This window comes from Schistocerca serialis, chromosome 11 (assembly GCF_023864345.2).
Source record: "Schistocerca serialis cubense isolate TAMUIC-IGC-003099 chromosome 11, iqSchSeri2.2, whole genome shotgun sequence".
NCBI lineage: Eukaryota > Metazoa > Arthropoda > Insecta > Orthoptera > Acrididae > Schistocerca > Schistocerca serialis.
In genome coordinates this window covers 204,794,025-204,813,621 of record NC_064648.1, presented here as the reverse complement: position 1 = coordinate 204,813,621, position 19,597 = coordinate 204,794,025, and the positions used below count along the sequence as shown (strand labels likewise).

General features: G+C 43.3%; 1 protein-coding gene across 2 annotated transcripts in view; it reads right to left on the bottom strand.

Annotated features, from left to right (window-relative positions):
* Positions 1-19,080, bottom strand: part of LOC126426977 (poly [ADP-ribose] polymerase tankyrase-1-like) — a 70,118-nt gene extending 51,038 nt beyond the window's left edge. Inside the window, exons 1-2 of one of the 2 annotated variants that reach the window (XM_050089135.1) lie at positions 18,967-19,063; positions 17,048-17,146 (exon numbers count right to left, since the gene is read on the bottom strand). In XM_050089135.1, coding sequence (XP_049945092.1) covers positions 17,048-17,114 — 67 coding nt within the window. In that variant the 5' untranslated portion in view covers positions 17,115-17,146; positions 18,967-19,063. Of the gene's footprint in view, positions 1-17,047; positions 17,147-18,966 lie in introns of both variants that reach the window. The other variant, XM_050089136.1, reaches the window with a different exon arrangement.
* Positions 19,081-19,597: the final 517 nt, after the last annotated feature.

Here is a 19,597-nt window from a genome sequence, read left to right as displayed (position 1 = left end):
GGGGTGTTTATGACCAGGCTGGGCTTTGGAAGAGCCTCAGCAATCGGAGATGCCTGGGGCTCTTCAATGTTAGCTATTGTACCTTTCTCTGCTGTTCGAGGAGGGGCTAGAGGCTCTGATACACTTGCTGCCTTGCAAGTGCACTGACACATGCAGGTGTTCGTGCCAACACTAACAACCTCCGTCTGCGTAGATGCAGCGACTTTTGGAGGCGGCTTCTGAACAATGGAAGCAAAAGACTTTTTTTTTTTTTTTTTTTTTTTTTTTTTTTTTTTTTTTTTTTTTGTTTGTTTGTGGTTTTAGGGCACAAAACTTCTATGGTCATTAGCGCCCAGCCCGTGACGTAGAAAACAGGAAAAAAAACGAAATTTAAAATCAGCAGCAATGGGAACAAGGTCATAAAATTTGAGAAACTAAAGGCAGAAGGAATGCTTAAAAATCCACTATAGAAAGGGGTTGGTTGTCCCCAAAAAAAGCTTCAAATGACTGACGTCATTTCACAGTCACTAATAAACTGTAGAACGCGGTCAGCTGAGCGCATGTCATCTGCTAAAATCGACGATAGATCAGGCGATAGCTGTAGACGAGAGCGTAACGGATTAAAATAGGGGCATTCAATTAAAAGGTGTCTGACCATCCACAGCTGAGAGCAGTGGGGACAGAGAGGGGGAGGATCACCGCTTAAAAGATGTCGATGAATAAAAAGACAGTGCCCTATCCGGAGTCTAGCTAAAATTACCTCTTCCCGACGACGCGTTCGGGAGGAAGAGGTCCAAGCGCAAGGAAGGGCTTTCACTTCCCGCAATTTATTATGGGGAAGTGTTGACCAATGCGCATGCCATAAATGAGCAACTTGGCGACATAAGCCCTCCGTAGATCGGTAAACGGAAGAGATTGAATAGCTGCCCGAGGAAGAGAGACTGCAGCCTTGGCCGCTATATCGGCCGCCTCATTTCCACGGATACCAGCGTGTCCCGGGAGCCAGAGGAACGCCACTGAGACGCCCCCCAGGTGGAGCAAGCGCAGACAGTCCTGAATCCGGTGGACCAGAGGGTGCACAGGGTAAAGAGCTTGGAGACTTAGGAGAGAGCTGAGAGAATCTGAGCAGATTACGTACTGTATCCGCTGATGGCGGCGGATGTAGTGGACAGCCTGGAGAATAGCATAAAGCTCCGCAGTATAAACCGAACACTGGTCGGGAAGCCGAAAGTGATTTGGGGTGACGCCAACAATATAGGCACTCCCTACACCTAACGATGTTTTCGAGCCATCGGTGTAAATAAATGTGGCTTCCGTCATTTGTGCACATAGAGCAGCAAATGCCCGACGATAAACAAGTGTAGGGGTACCATCCTTGGGAAATTGACATAGGTCTCTGAGCAAGTCGATCCGGGGACGGAGCCAAGGCGGTGCTGTACCCCAAGTTGTCAAGAAGGTTTTAGGAAAGCGGAAGGAAAGAGAATGGAGCAGTTGACGGAAGCGGACTCCCGGGGGTAGTAGGGAGCAGGAGCGGCCTGCATACCCGACATCAAAGGAGGCGTCGAAAAAAAGGTCATGGGCTGGATTAGCAGGCATGGAAGACAGATGGCTAGCATAACGACTCAGAAGGACTGCCCACCGATTGGACAGCGGAGGTTCAGCAGTCTCAGCATAAAGGCTTTCCACAGGGCTGGTGTAAAAAGCTCCAGACACTAAACGTAATCCACGGTGGTGGATAGAGTCGAGACGCTGAAGAATAGACGGCCGAGCAGAGGAGTAGACTATGCTTCCATAATCCAATTTCGAGCGCACTAAGGCGCGATAGAGGCAGAGAAGGACCACTCGGTCCGCTCCCCAAGAGGTACCATTCAGGACACGGAGGGTGTTAAGGGAACGCAGACAGCGAGCCGAAAGATAGGAAACGTGGGAGGACCAGCACAGTTTTCTGTCAAACATAAGACCCAAGAATTTAGCGACGTCACAAAACGGAAGGTTGACAGGACCTAGATGTAAGGAGGGCGGAAGAAACTCCTCACGTCGCCAAAAATTAACACAAACAGTCTTACTGGGTGAGAAACGGAAGCCGGTTTCGATGCTCCACGAGTGGAGGCGATCGAGACATCCTTGAAGACGTCTTTCAAGAAGGCTGGTCCGTTGAGAGCTGTAGTAGATCGCAAAATCGTCCACAAAGAGGGAGCCCGAGACATCAGGAAGGAGACAATCCATAATTGGATTAATGGCGATGGCAAACAGTACAACACTCAGCACGGAGCCCTGGGGTACCCCGTTTTCTTGGGAGAAAGTACGGGAGAGAGTAGTGTTCACCCGCACCCTAAATGTGCGCTCTGCCATAAATTCGCGAAGAAAAAGGGGCAGCCGGCCTCGAAAGCCCCAAGAGAACAGTGTGCGGAGGATGCCGGTCCTCCAACAGGTATCGTATGCTCTCTCCAGATCAAAAAATATTGCTACCGTTTGGCGTTTCCGGAGGAAATTGTTCATGATATAAGTGGAGAGAGCAACAAGATGGTCAACGGCAGAACGATGCTGTCGGAATCCGCATTGGGCTGGTGTTAAAAGACTGCGGGATTCCAGCCACCAAGCTAAACGGTAATTCACCATACGCTCCAAAACCTTACAGACACTACTCGTGAGAGAAATGGGGCGATAGCTAGAGGGGAGATGTTTGTCCTTTCCAGGTTTCGGAACGGGAACGACAATAGCTTCCCGCCATCGCCTGGGAAAGGTACTGTCGGTCCAAATTCGATTATAAAGGCGAAGGAGGTAACGCAGGCTATGGGTTGATAAATGCAGCAACATTTGGACATGGATACCATCCGGTCCTGGGGCGGAGGAGCGAGAAGAAGAGAGTGCATGTTGGAGTTCGCGCATGGAGAAAACAGTATTGTAGCTTTCGCGATTTTGAGAGGAGAAAGCAAGATGTCGCACTTCCGCTGCACGTTTCTTCGGGAGAAACGCTGGCGGGTAATTGGAAGAGCTCGAAATCTCAGCAAAGTGCTGACCCAATGAGTTAGAAAATGCGACGGGGTCCACTAAGGTATCATGCGCGACAGTGAGCCCAGATACCGGGGAGAAACTAGGCGCGCCTGAGAACCGTCGAAGCCGACTCCAAACTTCCGAGGAGGGAGTGAAGGTGTTAAATGAGCTAATAAAGAATTTCCAGCTTGCCTTCTTGCTATCGCGGATGACGCGACGGCATCGCGCACGGAGCTGCTTATATCGGATACAGTTGGCCAAAGTTGGATGGTGACGGAAAATGCGAAGAGCACGTCGCCGCTCACGTATTGCGTCACGGCACGCCTCGTTCCACCAAGGAACTGGGGGGCGCCGGGGCAATTTGGAGGTGCGTGGGATTGAACGTTCCGCAGCTGTGAGAATAACGTCGGTAAAATGTGTGACCTCATCGTCGACGCTGGGAAAGCGACGGTCATCGAATGTCGCTAGAGACGAAAAAAGTGTCCAATCGGCTTGGGCAAACTTCCAGCGTCGCGAGCGCATATATGGCAGTTGAGGCTGCAGTCGAAGAACACATGGAAAGTGGTCACTCGAGTGTGCATCATCAAGGGCGAACCATTCGAAGCGCCGAGCTAGCGGAACAGTACCGACCGCAAGGTCCAAATGAGATAAATTTGCCGTGGAGGCAGACAAAAATGTGGGGACCCCAGTGTTGAGGCAGACTAGATCCGCTTGGTGGAAGACGTCTAGCAATAGTGAGCCACGTGGACAAGGATGTGGAGATCCCCAAAGCGGGTGGTGGGCATTGAAGTCCCCAACCAGCAAATAGGGGGGGTGGAAGCTGATCAAGCAGATGAAGGAGATCAGCTCGTGCCAGTGGTGTAGACGATGGAATGTATACCGTACAAAGAGAGAACGTGTATCCAGAAAGGGAAAGACGGACGGCGACAGCTTGGAAGGAACTGTTTAAGGGGATTGGGTGATAATGGAGAGTATCATGGAGCAGAATCATGAGTCCTCCATGGGCTGGAGTGCCTTCAACAGAGGGGAGGTCATATTGGACGGACTGAAAATGAGGGAGAACAAAGCGGTCATGGGGACGCAGCTTTGTTTCCTGAAGACAGAAGATGACCGGCGAGTAGGATCGTAAGAGGATCGACAATTCATCCCGATTGGCGCGAATGCCACGGATATTCCAGTGGATAATGGACATAGGGTGAACAGAAAATGGAGAAACGTGACCAAGGGTGCTGTCAACTCAATGACTGCTCAGAGCTTGCGACTGACAGCATGGAATGGCATTCAGTCGAAGGCAGAAGATCCTGATCCATAGGTTGGTCAGGAGTAGCTCCTGCCACCAACGATCGGCCAGTTGACCGGCCACCAGCAGTGCGCTTCGGCGACACAGAAGATGGCCGAGGGCGATTTCCGCCAGGTGGTGCTGTAGATGGGACACGCCTTGGCGGAGAAGGAGAGGAACTGTGTTTCTTCGTAGCCTTCTTGGAGGTATGATGTTTAGAGGAAGGAGGAACCGATGGTTGTGAAGTTGCAGTACGTAAAAACTCTTCACGAGAATGCTCTTTTTTCGAAGACTTGGCGTCTGACTTTTGGGCTCGAGATTTAGCAGAACCCGACGAAGGGTGAGCCATAGAGTGGGCAGGCGAAAGTGGTGAGGTTGAACGGGCGATCTTTGCGCTGGCCGATCTGACGACCGTGGTACTAAATGTGAGGTCGCAAGTCTGTGTGGCCGCCTCCTTTGTTGGCCGAGGAGAAGCAAGGACAGTGCTGTATTTTCCTTTCTGAGGCACGGTGGGCTGTCGACTGGCGAGTAACTTTCGAGCAGCAAAGGTCGACACCTTTTCCTTCACTCTTATTTCCTGGATGAGCTTTTCATCCTTAAAAACGGGGCAATCTCGAGAGGAAGCAGTGTGGTCACCCATACAGTTGATGCAGTGAGGGGATGGAGGTGGACAAGCACCCTCATGGGCATCCTTGCCACACGTAACACATTTGGCCGGATTGGAACAGGACTGGCTGGTGTGATTGAACCGCTGACATCGATAGCAACGCGTAGGGTTTGGGACGTAAGGGCGAACGGAAATTATCTCATAGCCTGCTTTGATTGTTGATGGGAGTTGAACTTTGTCAAATGTCAAGAAGACAGTGCGGGTTGGAATGATGTTCGAGTCAACCCTTTTCATAACCCGATGAACAGCGGTGACGCCCTGGTCAGACAGGTAGTGCTGAATTTCTTCGTCAGACAATCCATCGAGGGAGCGTGTATAAACGACTCCACGCGAGGAATTTAAGGTACGGTGCAGTTCCACCCGGACAGGGAAGGTGTGGAGCAGAGAAGTACGCAGCAATTTTTGAGCCTGGAGGGCACTGTGTGTTTCTAACAACAGGATACCATTCCGTAATCTGGAACAAGACTTTACAGGACCCGCAATTGCGTCGACACCTTTCTGAATAATGAAAGGGTTGACCGTGGAAAAGTCGTGACCTTCGTCAGACCGAGAAACAACAAGGAACTGTGGCAACGATGGAAGAACCGTCTGTGGCTGAGACTCAGTGAACTTACGTTTGTGAGCAGACATAGTGGAAGGTGAGGAAACCATTGCGGAAGAATCCCCATGATTACCGGCGTCTCCGATGGCGCGCTCCTCCCTTGTGGGGGCCCTCACCGAGGGCACACCCGCCTTAGGTGATTGTTCACACCTCAGGTCACACCTCCCGACAAACGGACGGAGGGACTAATCGGCACTTTCGGAAGGTATCAGCTCGGGTAATCACCCCTCCCTGGGCCTGGCCGTTACCAGGGGGTACGTACGTGTCCTACCTGTCTACCCGGGGCGGGGAATTACGCGTTACCTCGTCACCGGCTACGCATGGAAGTGCGTGGGTCGGCCTTCAGACACGCACAGGGAGGAAGAAAGACAGGGAAAGGAAAGAAGAGAGGTCTCAAACGCCGCAGCGGAGAAAAGGGTAAAGAGAAGAGGCATAGAGAAGAGGTAAGGAAAAGAGAAGGACGAAGAAAGATGAAGACATACAAGCAAGGAAGGCGAAGAGTGCGGTACATTTACAAGCGTCCGTCTCCGGACGTAGGCACAAACCATACTCCCAGAGGGGGAGAAAGGGAAGGAAAGAGCCAGAGGTGAGGGGGGGGGGGGGGGGGCGAAGATGGGGGATGGGGAAGGATACGGAAAGGGAAGATATGCAGCCCGGAAAGGAAGGAAGGCCACATTAGCTCGGGGTCCCGTGCTCGCTACACACGTATCCACAAAAGAGTTGTGGATCCCCTGGGGGGAAGCAAAAGACTTAACGAATGTGGGAGGCTGCATGGCCTTAAAGATCTTTTTGGCATCACTGTAGGGGATACGCTTAGTTGTTTTGATTTCTTGTATTTTGCTTTCCTCTAGGAAGATTCTACAGTCCCTACTCCAAACAGGGTGGGTTTCAGAACAGTTTATACATCTGACAGGCGACGAACAGTCAATTCTGTCACGGGCAGCCTTACTGCAGTTGCCACACATCGCTTCTCCTTTACACCCTAGAGTTGTATGCCCAAAATGCTGGCACTTAAAACAGCGCATTGGGTTTGGGACATACGACCGGACTTTTAGTCGAAGAAATCCTGCCTTGACGTGTTCTGGGAGTTCGAGGGTATTGAAAGTAAGAATGAAGGAGTCAGATTTCACCAGGTTCCATCCACCCTTTTCATGATGTTCTGAACGTCAACAATTCCCTCCTGAGCCCACTCACTCTTTAATTCTTCTACAGGAATGTCAACGAGATCCCTACAGGTAACAACACCCTTACTGGAGTTTAGGGTGCTGTGAAGCTCTGTATCGATTGTGTATTCCCCCAAGCTTTTAGCTGTTTGAAGGTTAACTGCTTGCTGAGCAGTTGATGTTTCAACAAGCAGTGTCCCATTCCGTAAACGCTTCACTGATTTTAAAGTTCCAGCTATTCCTTCTAGACCCTTTTGGATATAGAATGGAGAAACCTTTTCAAAGGAACCCTCTTTCCCTTTTATTATTAAAAACACATTCTGGTTGTCAGTATGTGCTCTGTTACTCTGAACTGCAGTACGTTTGCTGACACCTGAGTCAGGAGGACTGGCTAACCTAGCCCTCTTGTTAGATTGGGTGGTAGTGTCTACCAGCAGTCCACCCATCCCACTGGCCAGCGAAAAATTAGGAGGAGGAAAAGAGGAAGAATTCGCGGTATCCATGGTCGTCCCACGAGCAGCTAGGGAAACTTATGTCCATCCAGACAGAGCCCCGCATGCCTGGATAAGCCTTGTACAACTGAGGTGCTGCAGGTTCCCCAGAGGTTGCCCGCTAGCGACTGTTCCACCTCAACAGCCATGCATCTTATCGGCGCGCAGCACACCTTAAGATTGAAGGGTTTTTTATAGAGGTATGTACCGTCCTCGCAATCCAGGCAATCAAGCCAAGATCCCGGTCCCTGCGACACACAACGTTCCACCGTTGCGCCAAACGGTGGTCACTGAAGCATGCCCAGAGCTTACGGTATCAGCAGACTGGCGGCACACACCAGTCCACAGCTCGGGGACCCCGGGTTCGCCAAGCCCGTACCCAGCAAATGAATGCTGAGTCACCTAAGGGTAATACAGTAGAAGAATGGGTGGCTTTGAGAGATGTAGTAGTGAAGGCAGCAGAGGATCAAGTACGTAAAAAGACGAGGGCTAATAGAAATGCTTGGGTAACAGAAGAAATATTGAATTTAATTGATGAAAGGACAAAATACAAAAAAGCAGTAAATGAAGCAGGCAAAAAGGAATACAAACGTCTCAAAAATGAGATCGACAGGAAGTGCAAAACGGCTAAGCAGGGATGGTTAGAGGACAAATGTAAGGATGTAGAGGCCTATCTCGCTAGGGGTAAGATCGATACTGCCTACAGGAAAATTAGAGAGACCTTTGAAGAAAAGAGAACCACTTGTATGAATATCAAGAGCTCAGATGGAAACCCAGTTCTAAGCAAAGAAAGGAAAGCAGAAAGGTGGAAGGAGTATATAGAGGGTCTATACAAGGGCGATGTACTTGAGGGCAATATTATGGAAATGGAAGAGGATGTAGATGAAGATGAAATGGGAGATACGATACTGCGTGAAGAGTTTAACAGAGCACTGAAAGACCCGAGTCGAAACAAGGCCCCCGTAGAAGACAACATTCCATTAGAACTACTGACAGCCTTGGGAGAGCCAGTCCTGTCAAAACTCTACCATCTGGTCAGAAAGATGTATGAGACAGGCGAAATACCCACAGACTTCAAGAAGAATATAATAATTCCAATCCCAAAGAAAGCAGGTGTTGACAGATGTGAAAATTACCGAACTATCAGTTGAATAAGTCACAGCTGCAAAATACTAAGGCGAATTCTTTACAGACGAATGGAAAAGCTGATAGAAGCCGACCTCAGGGAAGATCAGTTTGGATTCCGTAGAAATGTCGGAACACGTGAGGCAATACTGACCCTACGACTTATCTTAAAAGATAAATTAAGGAAAGGCAAACCTACATTTCTAACGTTTGTAGACTTAGAGAAAGCTTTTGACAATGTAGACTGGAATACTCTCTTTCAAATTCTGAAGGAGGCAGGGGTAAAATACAGGGAGCGAAACGCTATTTACAATATGTACAGAAACCAGATGGCAGTTATACGAGTCGAGGGGCATGAAAGGGAAGCAGTGGTTGGGAAGGAAGTGAGAAAGGTTTGTAGCCTCTCCCCGATGTAATTCAATCTGTATATTGAGTAAACAATAAAGGAAACAAAAGAAAAGTTTGGAGTAGGTATTAAAATCCATGGAGAAGAAATAAAAATTTTGAGGTTCGCCGATGACATTGTAATTCTGTCAGAGACAGCAAAGGACTTGGAAGAGCAGTTGAACGGAATAGATAGTGCCTTGAAAGCAGGGTATAAGATGGACATCAACAAAGGCAAAACGAGGATAATGGAATGTAGTCGAATTAAGTTGGGTGATGCTGAGGGAATTTGATTAGGAAATGAAACGCTTAAAGTAGTAAAGGAGTTTTGCTATTTGGGGAGGAAAATAAACTGATGATGGTCGAAGTACAGAGGATATAAAATTTAGACTGGCAATGCCAAGGAAAGCGTTTCTGAAGAAGAGAAATTTGTTAACATCGAGTATAGATATAAGTGTCAGGAAGTCGTTTCTGAAAGTATTTGTATGGAGTTTAGCCATGTATGGAAGTGAAACATAGACGATAAATAGTTTAGACAAGAAGAAAATAGAAGCTTTCAAAATGTGGTGCTACAGAGGAATGCTGAAGATTAAATGGGTAGATCACATAACTAATGAGGAGGTATTGAATGGAATTGGGGAGAAGAGGAGCTTGTGGCACAACTTGACTAGAAGAAGGGATCGGTTGGTAGGACATGTTCTGAGGCATCAAGGGATCACCAATTTAGTATTGGAGGGCAGCGTGGAGGGTAAAAATCTTAGAGGGAGACCAAGAGATGAATGCACCAAGCAGATTCAGAAGGATGTAGGCTGCAGTAGGTACTGGGAGATGAAGCTTGCACAGGATAGAGGAGCATGGAGAGCTGCATCAAACGAGTCTCAGGATTGAAGACAACAAAAACAACAACAAGATATTTTAGATCAACCCCCCCCCCCACACACACACACACAAAAAAATCCCTGTTGGCGAGCCAGGCATTTCCTCATGGGACCAAACAGATTGAAGTCCAAGAAGTGCAAGGTCCTAACTATGGTGGTTGCTGGAACAGTTCCATCCAAATTTGGAAATTCTCTCACTAATAGAAGAAGCAGCATTTTCACGAAGAAATTAGAAACAATCAGCATGGCATGAAGCAACTTAACCAGAGTTTTAATGTAGGCTGCAGCATTCACAGTGTTCCCAACTTCGGCAAAGTCCACCATGCTTATCCCAGAACACACACAAGCACTTGCCTAGCAGACTAAGTCACTCAGTTTTCTCTTACACATCACAGAGGCTTGCTTTGTATCGGGCGTGCAGTGGTATGCCCACAACTCAGCACCAGTGACGATGTGTTTCAGAAAGTCATGCCCTTCTGCACTGTAACATGTTAGGTGATCCAAGTTAGTTATCATTCATTGACCCTTGCGGTTGTCTGTCAATTCTTGGGCACCCAGTGAGCACAGTTTCAACGTATCATGAACAATATCATACACTGCACCACAGGAAATGTTGAACTATTGCGGTAAGGTTTACAGTTGCACACATGCCAGTCATTCAAAACTGCTGCAACAGCTGCAGCATTCTACAGGATTGCAGCTGTTACCAGCCACCAGGAGTGTGGTGAATCACCAAGGTTCATAAGGCCTTCTTGGAAGCAGGCACAACACATGCAGACATTGCTACCATCCGTACAGTCATCCCCGTATAAGCCACATATGTATCTGTGAATTTCAGTCAGCTTATACCCTTTGGCCCACAAACATCGAACTACACTTCACTGTCCATCACAAGTTGGCGACAGTAGCATGCTCGACAAGATTGTTTCATAGTTCAGGCTTCTCTCACTATAGCTGCAAACAGAAACAAAATACCATCTGTAGCACAAGCTTCAAACTATACCATAGTGCAATTTCAACATTCCAGCAGCAATACCAGGGGAGAAAAAAAATTACTGTATGTTACTTTCTGATCACCTAACAGAAATAATAACAAGCACCACCACCACCACCACCACCACCACCACCACCACCACCACCATTTAGAAGTCTAAAGCACTTTGCCCTCTTTCACCATTTAAAATTCATGCATATTTATTTGGAGGTTGCCCTTAAGGAAATGACACGTTAAGCCTATTGTACAGGAACACAACTGTACTGACCAAACTTTTGTAGTAATTCAGACCAACTTTTACATGACTTGTACTGATAACATGGTTTCAAGTGTTCAGTTTAGTTAATTGCATTTATCTGCACAGTATTTCAATGACCAAACCATTAGTCATCTTCAGGTGTTGAGAGATGGGGTATGTGTGCTTGCTGCCTCACACAGTGCGGACAAATGGAATTGACAATGCTAAACACCACACAGCAGTGTATTAATCATACCAAGAAAATCTGTGGCATTACAAATGGTATCTATTTAGAGCAGAATAGAGTAGTATTCTTCGTACTTTCAGCACCTAAGGTACAATATGTTTATTTTATTATTTGCCGATTACGTCAACTGAACCTACCGATACCTGCTGATGGCTTCGCCCCATAGTGTGGTGTGTGACACGTGCACAAACGGGAAGGGAAGAGTACATAAACAAGCACATGCACACAGAGTGTATATATTTTTTGGAATATGAGTTGGTGTGACAGACTACTCTGCAGTATAGCCGATGACCTATGTTGGGTTTAAAGGTAGCTGGTTGAGAGTTGGAGAATTTATGAAGGCTTAAGAATCTACATTTACATTCTGTCAATCACTGAAGTGGGACACAGTCTTGTGTGCCGGACTGAGACTCGAACTCAGGACCTTTGACTTTCGCAGGCAAGTGCTCTACCAACTGAGCTACCCAAGCACGACTCATGCCCCATCCTCACAGCTTTACTTCTGCCAGTATCTCGTCTCCTACCTTCCAAAAGGCAAAGGTCCCGAGTTCGAGTCTCGGTCTGGCACACAGTTTTAATCTTCCAGGAAGTTTCATATCAGTACACACACTGCTGCAGAGTGAATATCTCATTCTGGGACACAGTAGTTACAAGGCTGATATTTTTAATGCTTGAATCTAGACAACACATTTATTTAGTATTATGACTAGTGAGCTGTGTGTTTAATTTTCTTGTTGCTTGGGGTTTCATGTTTTTGCTTTATTTTGGATGAGATCTTGTTGATTATCTTAGCACTGGTGTGTGGAACTCTGCCTACAACTCCACAGAAGTACTCAAAGTCAACCTGAAATTATGTCTGCACATTAGTGTTTGAGGAAGTCACTTTTCACCTTAAACTCATTTTTATTGAGAACAAGAAAAACTGCAAGGAAATAAATGTATTTATAATTGAATGACCATTCACATTCCTTAAAGATTATCTAGTTTGCACAATTTTCTGACTGCTGGCTTCTGTTGAATAAACACTACACACTTGAAATGCACTCCCCCAGAAGAAAATTCTAGAAGACAAGGAAGTGATACGATACAAACTTAGGAAACTTTTCTTTAGGTCAACGTAATGAAATAATTCTAAACTCCAAGTTGAGCAAAACATGCTGAACTGAGCATCTACATTAGTTCGCCGAAGTGTTTACTCCAACTTTCTAGATGGCGTTATGGATTTCACACTCATTCATTTATCATATCTTCGTTGGTATATACTTATGGTGCTATAAGACATTTGCTTGTTTAAAATTAAAAACTATGTTTTGCAGGACAGAGTGCTTAATTTACTGGATAAGTTGAACTTCCACTTCAGCATTTATTTCACATAACTATTTGTGTTCCACATAGCACTAATTTGTTTGTGAGTGCGACACAGTTGCAGTTGCAACAGCAAGGATTATAGAATTTTAATACGCAGAATGTAACAACACTAAAAGCTTTTTATTTTAACTTTGTTGGTATTGTTTTTGCAGGCATTTGAAAATGACCACTTACCCATAATGTAATGGAATACATGAAGAACAAATTTCATGCTGTATGACAGCTACAGTAGACACTGAAAACGGCTTTAACATTCAGAAATTAAAATTGGGCAACCTTTTTATTTAGGTAAACAATACATTTTAAGAAAGAGGAAAGACAATGAAGAGGACGTTAAGAACGAAAACATTTACTGCAGGCAGCACAGAGTGTAAATTATCAGGAAGTGTAGAGAACATTACAAAATAGCAAAGAGCAGTCACCGCAACAAAGTAGTTTCTAGAAGTCTACGCCCACATCTCCTACACAGTAAATTAACAATGAAATTCATGACATACCATTAATCGTGTGTGCGAGTGTATACCTGTCCTTTTTTCCCCCTAAGGTAAGTCTTTCCGCTCCCGGGATTGGAATGACTCCTTACCCTCTCCCTTAAAACCCACTTCCTTTCGTCTTCCCCTCTCCTTCCCTCTTTCCTGATGAGGCAACAGTTTGTTGCGAAAGCTTGAATTTTGTGTGTATGTTTGTGTTTGTTTGTGTGTCTATCGACCTGCCAGCGCTTTTGTTCGGTAAGTCACCTCATCTTTGTTTTTATATACATTAAATTATGTAGTTATAAACCTCACTTTCAGTACAAAGTTTTAAAGTAACACCCCAAACATGGAGATAAACACATTGCTTTCCATGTCTCAAGTTGAATGTACTTTTTTCAACAATGTAAAATTATCTCTACACAACTCTAACACTACTCAATATCTCTTACATGAAATTGGGAATTTACTATCTACCTAAACTGTTCTGGAAACCCATATCTATCAATTTATGTAACAAAATAAAAATATAGTACCAGCCCCTGTACCGAAAAGGCAGCTAATCACTTATTCAAGAACAACAAACAGTTCAATGCAAATAGATTGTCATATAATTCTGACAAGACTCAGTACATCCATCTCAGTTCTCACAGAACTCCCTAAGCTACAAAAAGTAAGCTTCTCAAATAAGGAAATTACGCAGTAAGTTAAGCCTCAGCTGTAAAATCCATTGCCTAGAATTACTGAAACACATTGCTTCAGCTATGTTTGCAGTGTATAGTTACCAGCTATAGGTGGCTTAAACTGGCCAGGTGCGAGTAGGACTCCAGCACAGAGTTCCATACAAACTTAATTACGTATTTAGACAGATTATCCATTCCAGGAATCAGTGATTGATGATTTTTGCCTATTATCGACACTGATACTGTCAAGGTAAGGGAATCCAAGACTTTTGAGAATATTTTTGTTTCAAGTTAAAAGTCTGATACGAAATGACAAGAAATTTTTTCATGCGATATAATTACAAATCTACAATTTTTCCCTTGACTTGCACTGTGAAAGCTTGCTTTTGGACAAATTTCATAATTCTAGGTCAATGGGAAGTACCATATAGGTTTTGATGAGAGCTTTCGATTATCAAAATATGTGGTATAAACGGTCATGTCTTTTCACTGCAGTGGCTAAGTAGCATAAAAGTCTTACACAACCAAGGGATCAGACATCGGCAGGTGACAAATTTGAACTTTTATATGTCTACTTGTTCCTGAGAAAAATGATTCTTAACAGTTGGACAGGCAGGCAGGGATAGATAACAAAGTGATAGTATATGGTTTCTGTTTTTACAGATTGAGGCCTGGAACCCTAAAAAATGAAGTAATTTAATATGTTTGTTTGTTTGTGTAGCCATCTTCTGCAGCAGCTGACAATCTGTTGTCATAGGTTATCTGACTGGAATCTTAAAAAGAATTACATCAGCCACATTTCGATTTTATTTACAAAGCGTCTTCTGTGGTACTAGTGTTTCTTTTACATAATGTGCTCCTTCCCTTCTTGCTAACAGTGTGTCAACAGGCTTCCTTTCACATCTGCATTTGGCATTTTGCAGGCAGTGATGAATGAAAAATAGTTAAGAAAGTCAATTGTAAATAGTGCAGCAAAGGAAATAACACAAAATGCCAAAAACTGCCAATTGTAGATGTGAAAGGAAGCCTGTAGACACCAACCACTGCTAGCAATAACAGATGGAGTAATTTACTTTGCATATTTCCACTCACTCTTGTGTTATGGAATAATTTTATTGATAAATTCAAATTACAGGAATAGTGTTTTCACAATGCATAACTGTGCTATATGCACAAATCCCTTTAAACAAACACGCATGGGAGGGGGGGGGGGGGGGGGGGAGAGAGAGAGAGAGAGAGAGAGAGAGAGAGAGAGAGAGAGAGAGAGAGAGAGGGGGGGGGGGGGGGGGGGGGGGTTTACAGCCGATTTGATGGGCAGCTGCTTCTACTCTTGATTATCTCCTCAGAAACTCTCTAAATTAATGTTTTAAATCAATTTACAACTACAATTAGTATAATAAAGTAATATAATGTGTCATTTTACTGTTTTGTACTTAAAACATATATCTATAACTTCTTTTCAAATCTCTGCAGCATCTATGAGTGCAATCAATGAAGCGTAAAAAATGAAACATGACATGAGCAAAAGTATACCGCAGAAGTAGTTGAACAGTATACTGTCCTCCTTTATGTCATCCATTTTACCAGAGTTGGGGTGGTGGTCATTGAACACTTACTCTTTTTTTTCATTATAGCCAAATTGTTTTCCCATTTCCAACAACAAGTTTCCATACTGAAACCATTGAGCTTTGTGTCCCACCCAGCAGATCGTACCATGACATTTAAAACGGCAGTGCAAGTTTTCAGTTGTGCTTTCTTCAACTCCTGAAGAGCATTCACATGGCAGTAGTAAATGCAGCTGGGCCAGGCACTATTCAAAGTTGTTTGCAAACTCAATCAGCAGAAGTACATCAAAGGCCAAGTGCCTCCCACATCAGCTTCACCACAACCTGACATATGTTAAATTTAATACTCTTTACATCTGCTGAGAGTTTTATTTGGTGAACTTTTCCACTTTCAAGTTCACAAAACATTTCCATAAAATGAACTTACATCAGTACATTTTTATACATTTAGCATTTCATAACTTAGTTCAAATTTAACGAGGGGGGGGGGGTGTAGGTTTCATTGTGTAGGTTAAGTTTGTTTGGGTTGGTTATTATACTGGCCAATAACCTATTCTTTTTCTTAATTCGCACAACAGGAGGTTATGTACAAGATTGTTTTAGTAGTAAGTTGTTAAGTTCTAAAAACCTACTGATGCCACCAACTTGATTGTGATTATGCCCAAATTAAAGGTAAGTGTGAATAATGGCAACAGCATATATCTGTTTAATATGCAACAACATTTGTCTTTCTACCTGCATGTGTTACTTTAGTAATTCACTGAAATGTTAATATGAAGCTTGGTGGTGACAGTTTAGCACACCTGTTTAGTCAAATGGTTAGAAGGATGAGTCTGATACATTTTAGATTGCAGAAGACTTTTCATTCCAGAAACAATGCCTTGGCAGTATATTCGTAAACTGGGGTCAAAGGCTATCAATACAACAACAGAAACCCACAAAATGCCCTAGATCAAATCAAGAGAAAGAAAATCAGTGCTGAAGTTACAAACTGCACTTCTACCCTCCTTAAATCTTGGTCGTGGTGGTTGGAGGGTGACAATTTGGTTTCGAGTCGGCGAGCCAACAAATGTGAAAGTAACAAATCTGGCTGTCATAACAAAGTGACTGGAAGTAAAGTCTAATGATTATGCCCACGCCACATTGAAAAATGGAATGTATGGTCCATTGGGTACCAGTAAGTAAATCAGTTTCTGCAAGGCTTTTTGAAAGACAGACCTGCACTTAGTACATAATTAATTATGTATTGTAATATCTGTAGGTGGATTTCTCGTACTGGTAATTTCAGGAAAAAACAGAAATAAAAACTAAATTTACTCTTTTTATTTATTTATTTATTTATGGGTATGATATTCCACTGAGCAACTTAATTCTTGAAATGAAAAACAGCATCAACCCAGATGCAATGAAAAGTTATAGACGGATGAGTTTCACCTCAGAAAAGGAAAAAAATACAGTTGTGCAGGTTGTGGCATTCTTACTTATGAGGTTTCCTCCCACTTTGGTGGATCTGAGAAGCACTGCCATTTCAGTAGGAAAAGTACACGAGTCCTCAATGGAGCCTACCAAGAAAATACTGGGCTTACTCCTGTCTGAAGTGACACAAGCAGAAGCTCAATCAGAGGTTGATTAAAAACATAATGAAACGAGCAGCTGTCTGATCAGATGATGTAAGTGTTGATAGGGAACAATTAAAGTTCCCGTTTCAGCTACAAGGTCTTTACACAAAGTAAGGAAAACATCCAATTTGTATGTCTCCCTCCCAACTCAAGACACTTCGCTTAGATCTTAGATACGGCTATGTTTCAGTCAGTATAAGGCTCATGGGGAGAGTTATTGACTAACTGACAGCAGGCAAAAATTGGGAAACAATGTCCAACAGTGTCGAAAACTGTCTTCCTAAAACTAGTCAATAAGTTACCGTTATCTGGGGGGAGCGGAGAATCCAGTTTCAGATCTTTTGGAATATGTCCATGTGGCCCACACATCGTACAGAAACAAAGCAGTAGTATGTTGGAAGCTGAAAAAGAGAATCCCAATAAACACAAATCTGATTCATCCATGGAAAATCTAGAACAAGCAAGGACTGATCTAAAAAGAGGAGCAAAAATGTAAATGTTCAAGGCCAAGGGATTATACTCTATGGTTTTCCCCATGAAATCCTCACTTTCACCATTATATCAAAACAAAATCAGAAGAACCAATGGGGAAGGAAGAGAAAATGAACTAGGGATGGCAGCGACTTTGGAAAATTGTGGCTTCTGTGTGATATACAGAGAGCAAACATTGTTTGCCTATACAACAGTATATTGATAATTTGCCTATGGTATGTGAGCTCTGTGCTATGACACAGTCAAGAGAACAAAGAAAATTAATTGGCTTAGTATGCCCCAGCTGCCAACTTCCCTTCCAAAGCCACTGCACTTGTCATAGAAAACATTTTTGTTGATTACACGGAATCACACATCCAGAGCCTGTCATACTGATTGATGAAGGCATCAAGATTCATGTATGACAAAATGTGGCAAGTTCTCAAACTGGCCCAATCCAGTTGACAAACTTTTGGTATAAAGTATCACAGATAATTTGCAAACTTGCTCCAACTAAAATTTCTACGAGGGAAATTTATGACTCACATGAAGTGAAACTTATCTATCTGAGATGTCCACTAATTATTTCTTGTTTGGTTGTAAGTCTTTATTCAAAGTGACTTTATAGTTGCAACAGATCTAACGTAACCTGTGGTCAATGACTGACATTCTTAAAGGAAAGATAAAAATACAAGGGCAAAGTTATTCCCACAAAGTTTTTTCAGCATTTTTGTTCTTACTGTATGATAAAAGCTACTCTATATTTTGGTAGCGTTTCTATTATTCTTTTTGGTGACCTTTTATAGCGACAACGATAAAGTCGGAAATGGTCAAAATATTCTTGAAAATCATAAAACTGATTGAAAACATGTGATTTTATCAGAAATTGGTCTTGCAACTTAATCTGAAGGAACGTTAATGACAGGGTGAGAGTATTGCATAACTCTCTGCTACGCTAACTGCATAGGGCATACGATTTAGTACAATCAATACCACATAATGGAGTAACATAACTACATTTTTGAAAATGCACGTAGAACCCTAAACAAGAGCTGAACGTTGTGAAGAGTGTTTAAGCTTTCACAAGAAAACTGGACCTAGCGATGGGTGGGGGTGGGGAGATAAAAGTTCGCTGCAGGTGCAAAAATATTCCAAAACTGCATTTATGTAGTCCCATTTTAAGGTACATAAAAAGTTTAAAAAATGCAGGCGAAGAAATCGCCATTCAATGCAAAATTTGTAGAATGCTTCCTACGAATAAGTACGTACAACATTACACGCTTTTTTTCCCCATAAGATTTGATGTTACATTACGACATAAAAGCGGGTAAAAAATAATATTGAAATTTATGTTACCATCAGACGTAATACAGTTACACAAGAATATTATTTGCAACTTATTTCTAAGACGACAAAAAATAAAATGTTATGCATCAAAATGACAAGGGCGCCTAAGAGTAGTAACTGTGTAATGAAATAAAAATAGTAAAAGCTACAAGGAACGACATTTAAAAGAAATATAAAAGCTATGGACTCATTTTACAAGATAATAATTCGCTACTGAGGTAGTACTACTCGTTTTTCATGGTTTTTAACGATACAAACGTGTCACATGACTACAGATCTCTACAATCATTGAAAGCTTAGAACTCAGCGACGCTGCTACTACTAAGCCTTTAATAAAATAAGGGAATTAAAATAAATTACATATCATCCTAACTAAACACAACCAAAATAATATAACATATACCTTTTAATACTGAAGCCAAGTAACAAACACAGCGTCAAAAGACTAGAAACTAATGAGCAACACCCGCAAGCAAATTTACAAAACAGAATAGCGTGTCGGCTAACCCTTTGTGTCAGCCCGCCAGAGGACCGTTGCCAACCATTACAAATCAAAGTTCCCGGTATGTTACAAAATTATTTAAACAGAAATAACTCACTGGTAAAAACTGATTAATATTACAATCACAATATTAACATTACAGAATGTCAAATTACGAGCTGTTATAATTGTTTCAAAAGATGTAATACTGCTGTTGTTTTTAGCGCCTCGGAAAACATGAGTATTGCATTTCATATCGTACACACTTTTTATTAGGTGATTTTGATAATTCTGATAAAAGGTATAGGCATGAAATGCATGTTTCCTTTAATGAAAGGCATGAAAAGAATCCTGTGGTATTCCAAATCCAGTACAAGTTATCTCAGCACAGAGGTCTAATGCCGCCATTGATATTAATAAACACAATTCGTCATCGTCCCACAAATCACCACTTCCCACGCATCTGGAGATGCACGCTTACTTTCTCGATCAAAAATACATTCCATTGCACTCTCGACAATGCAGAGAACCAATGAGAACAAAATTACCATCA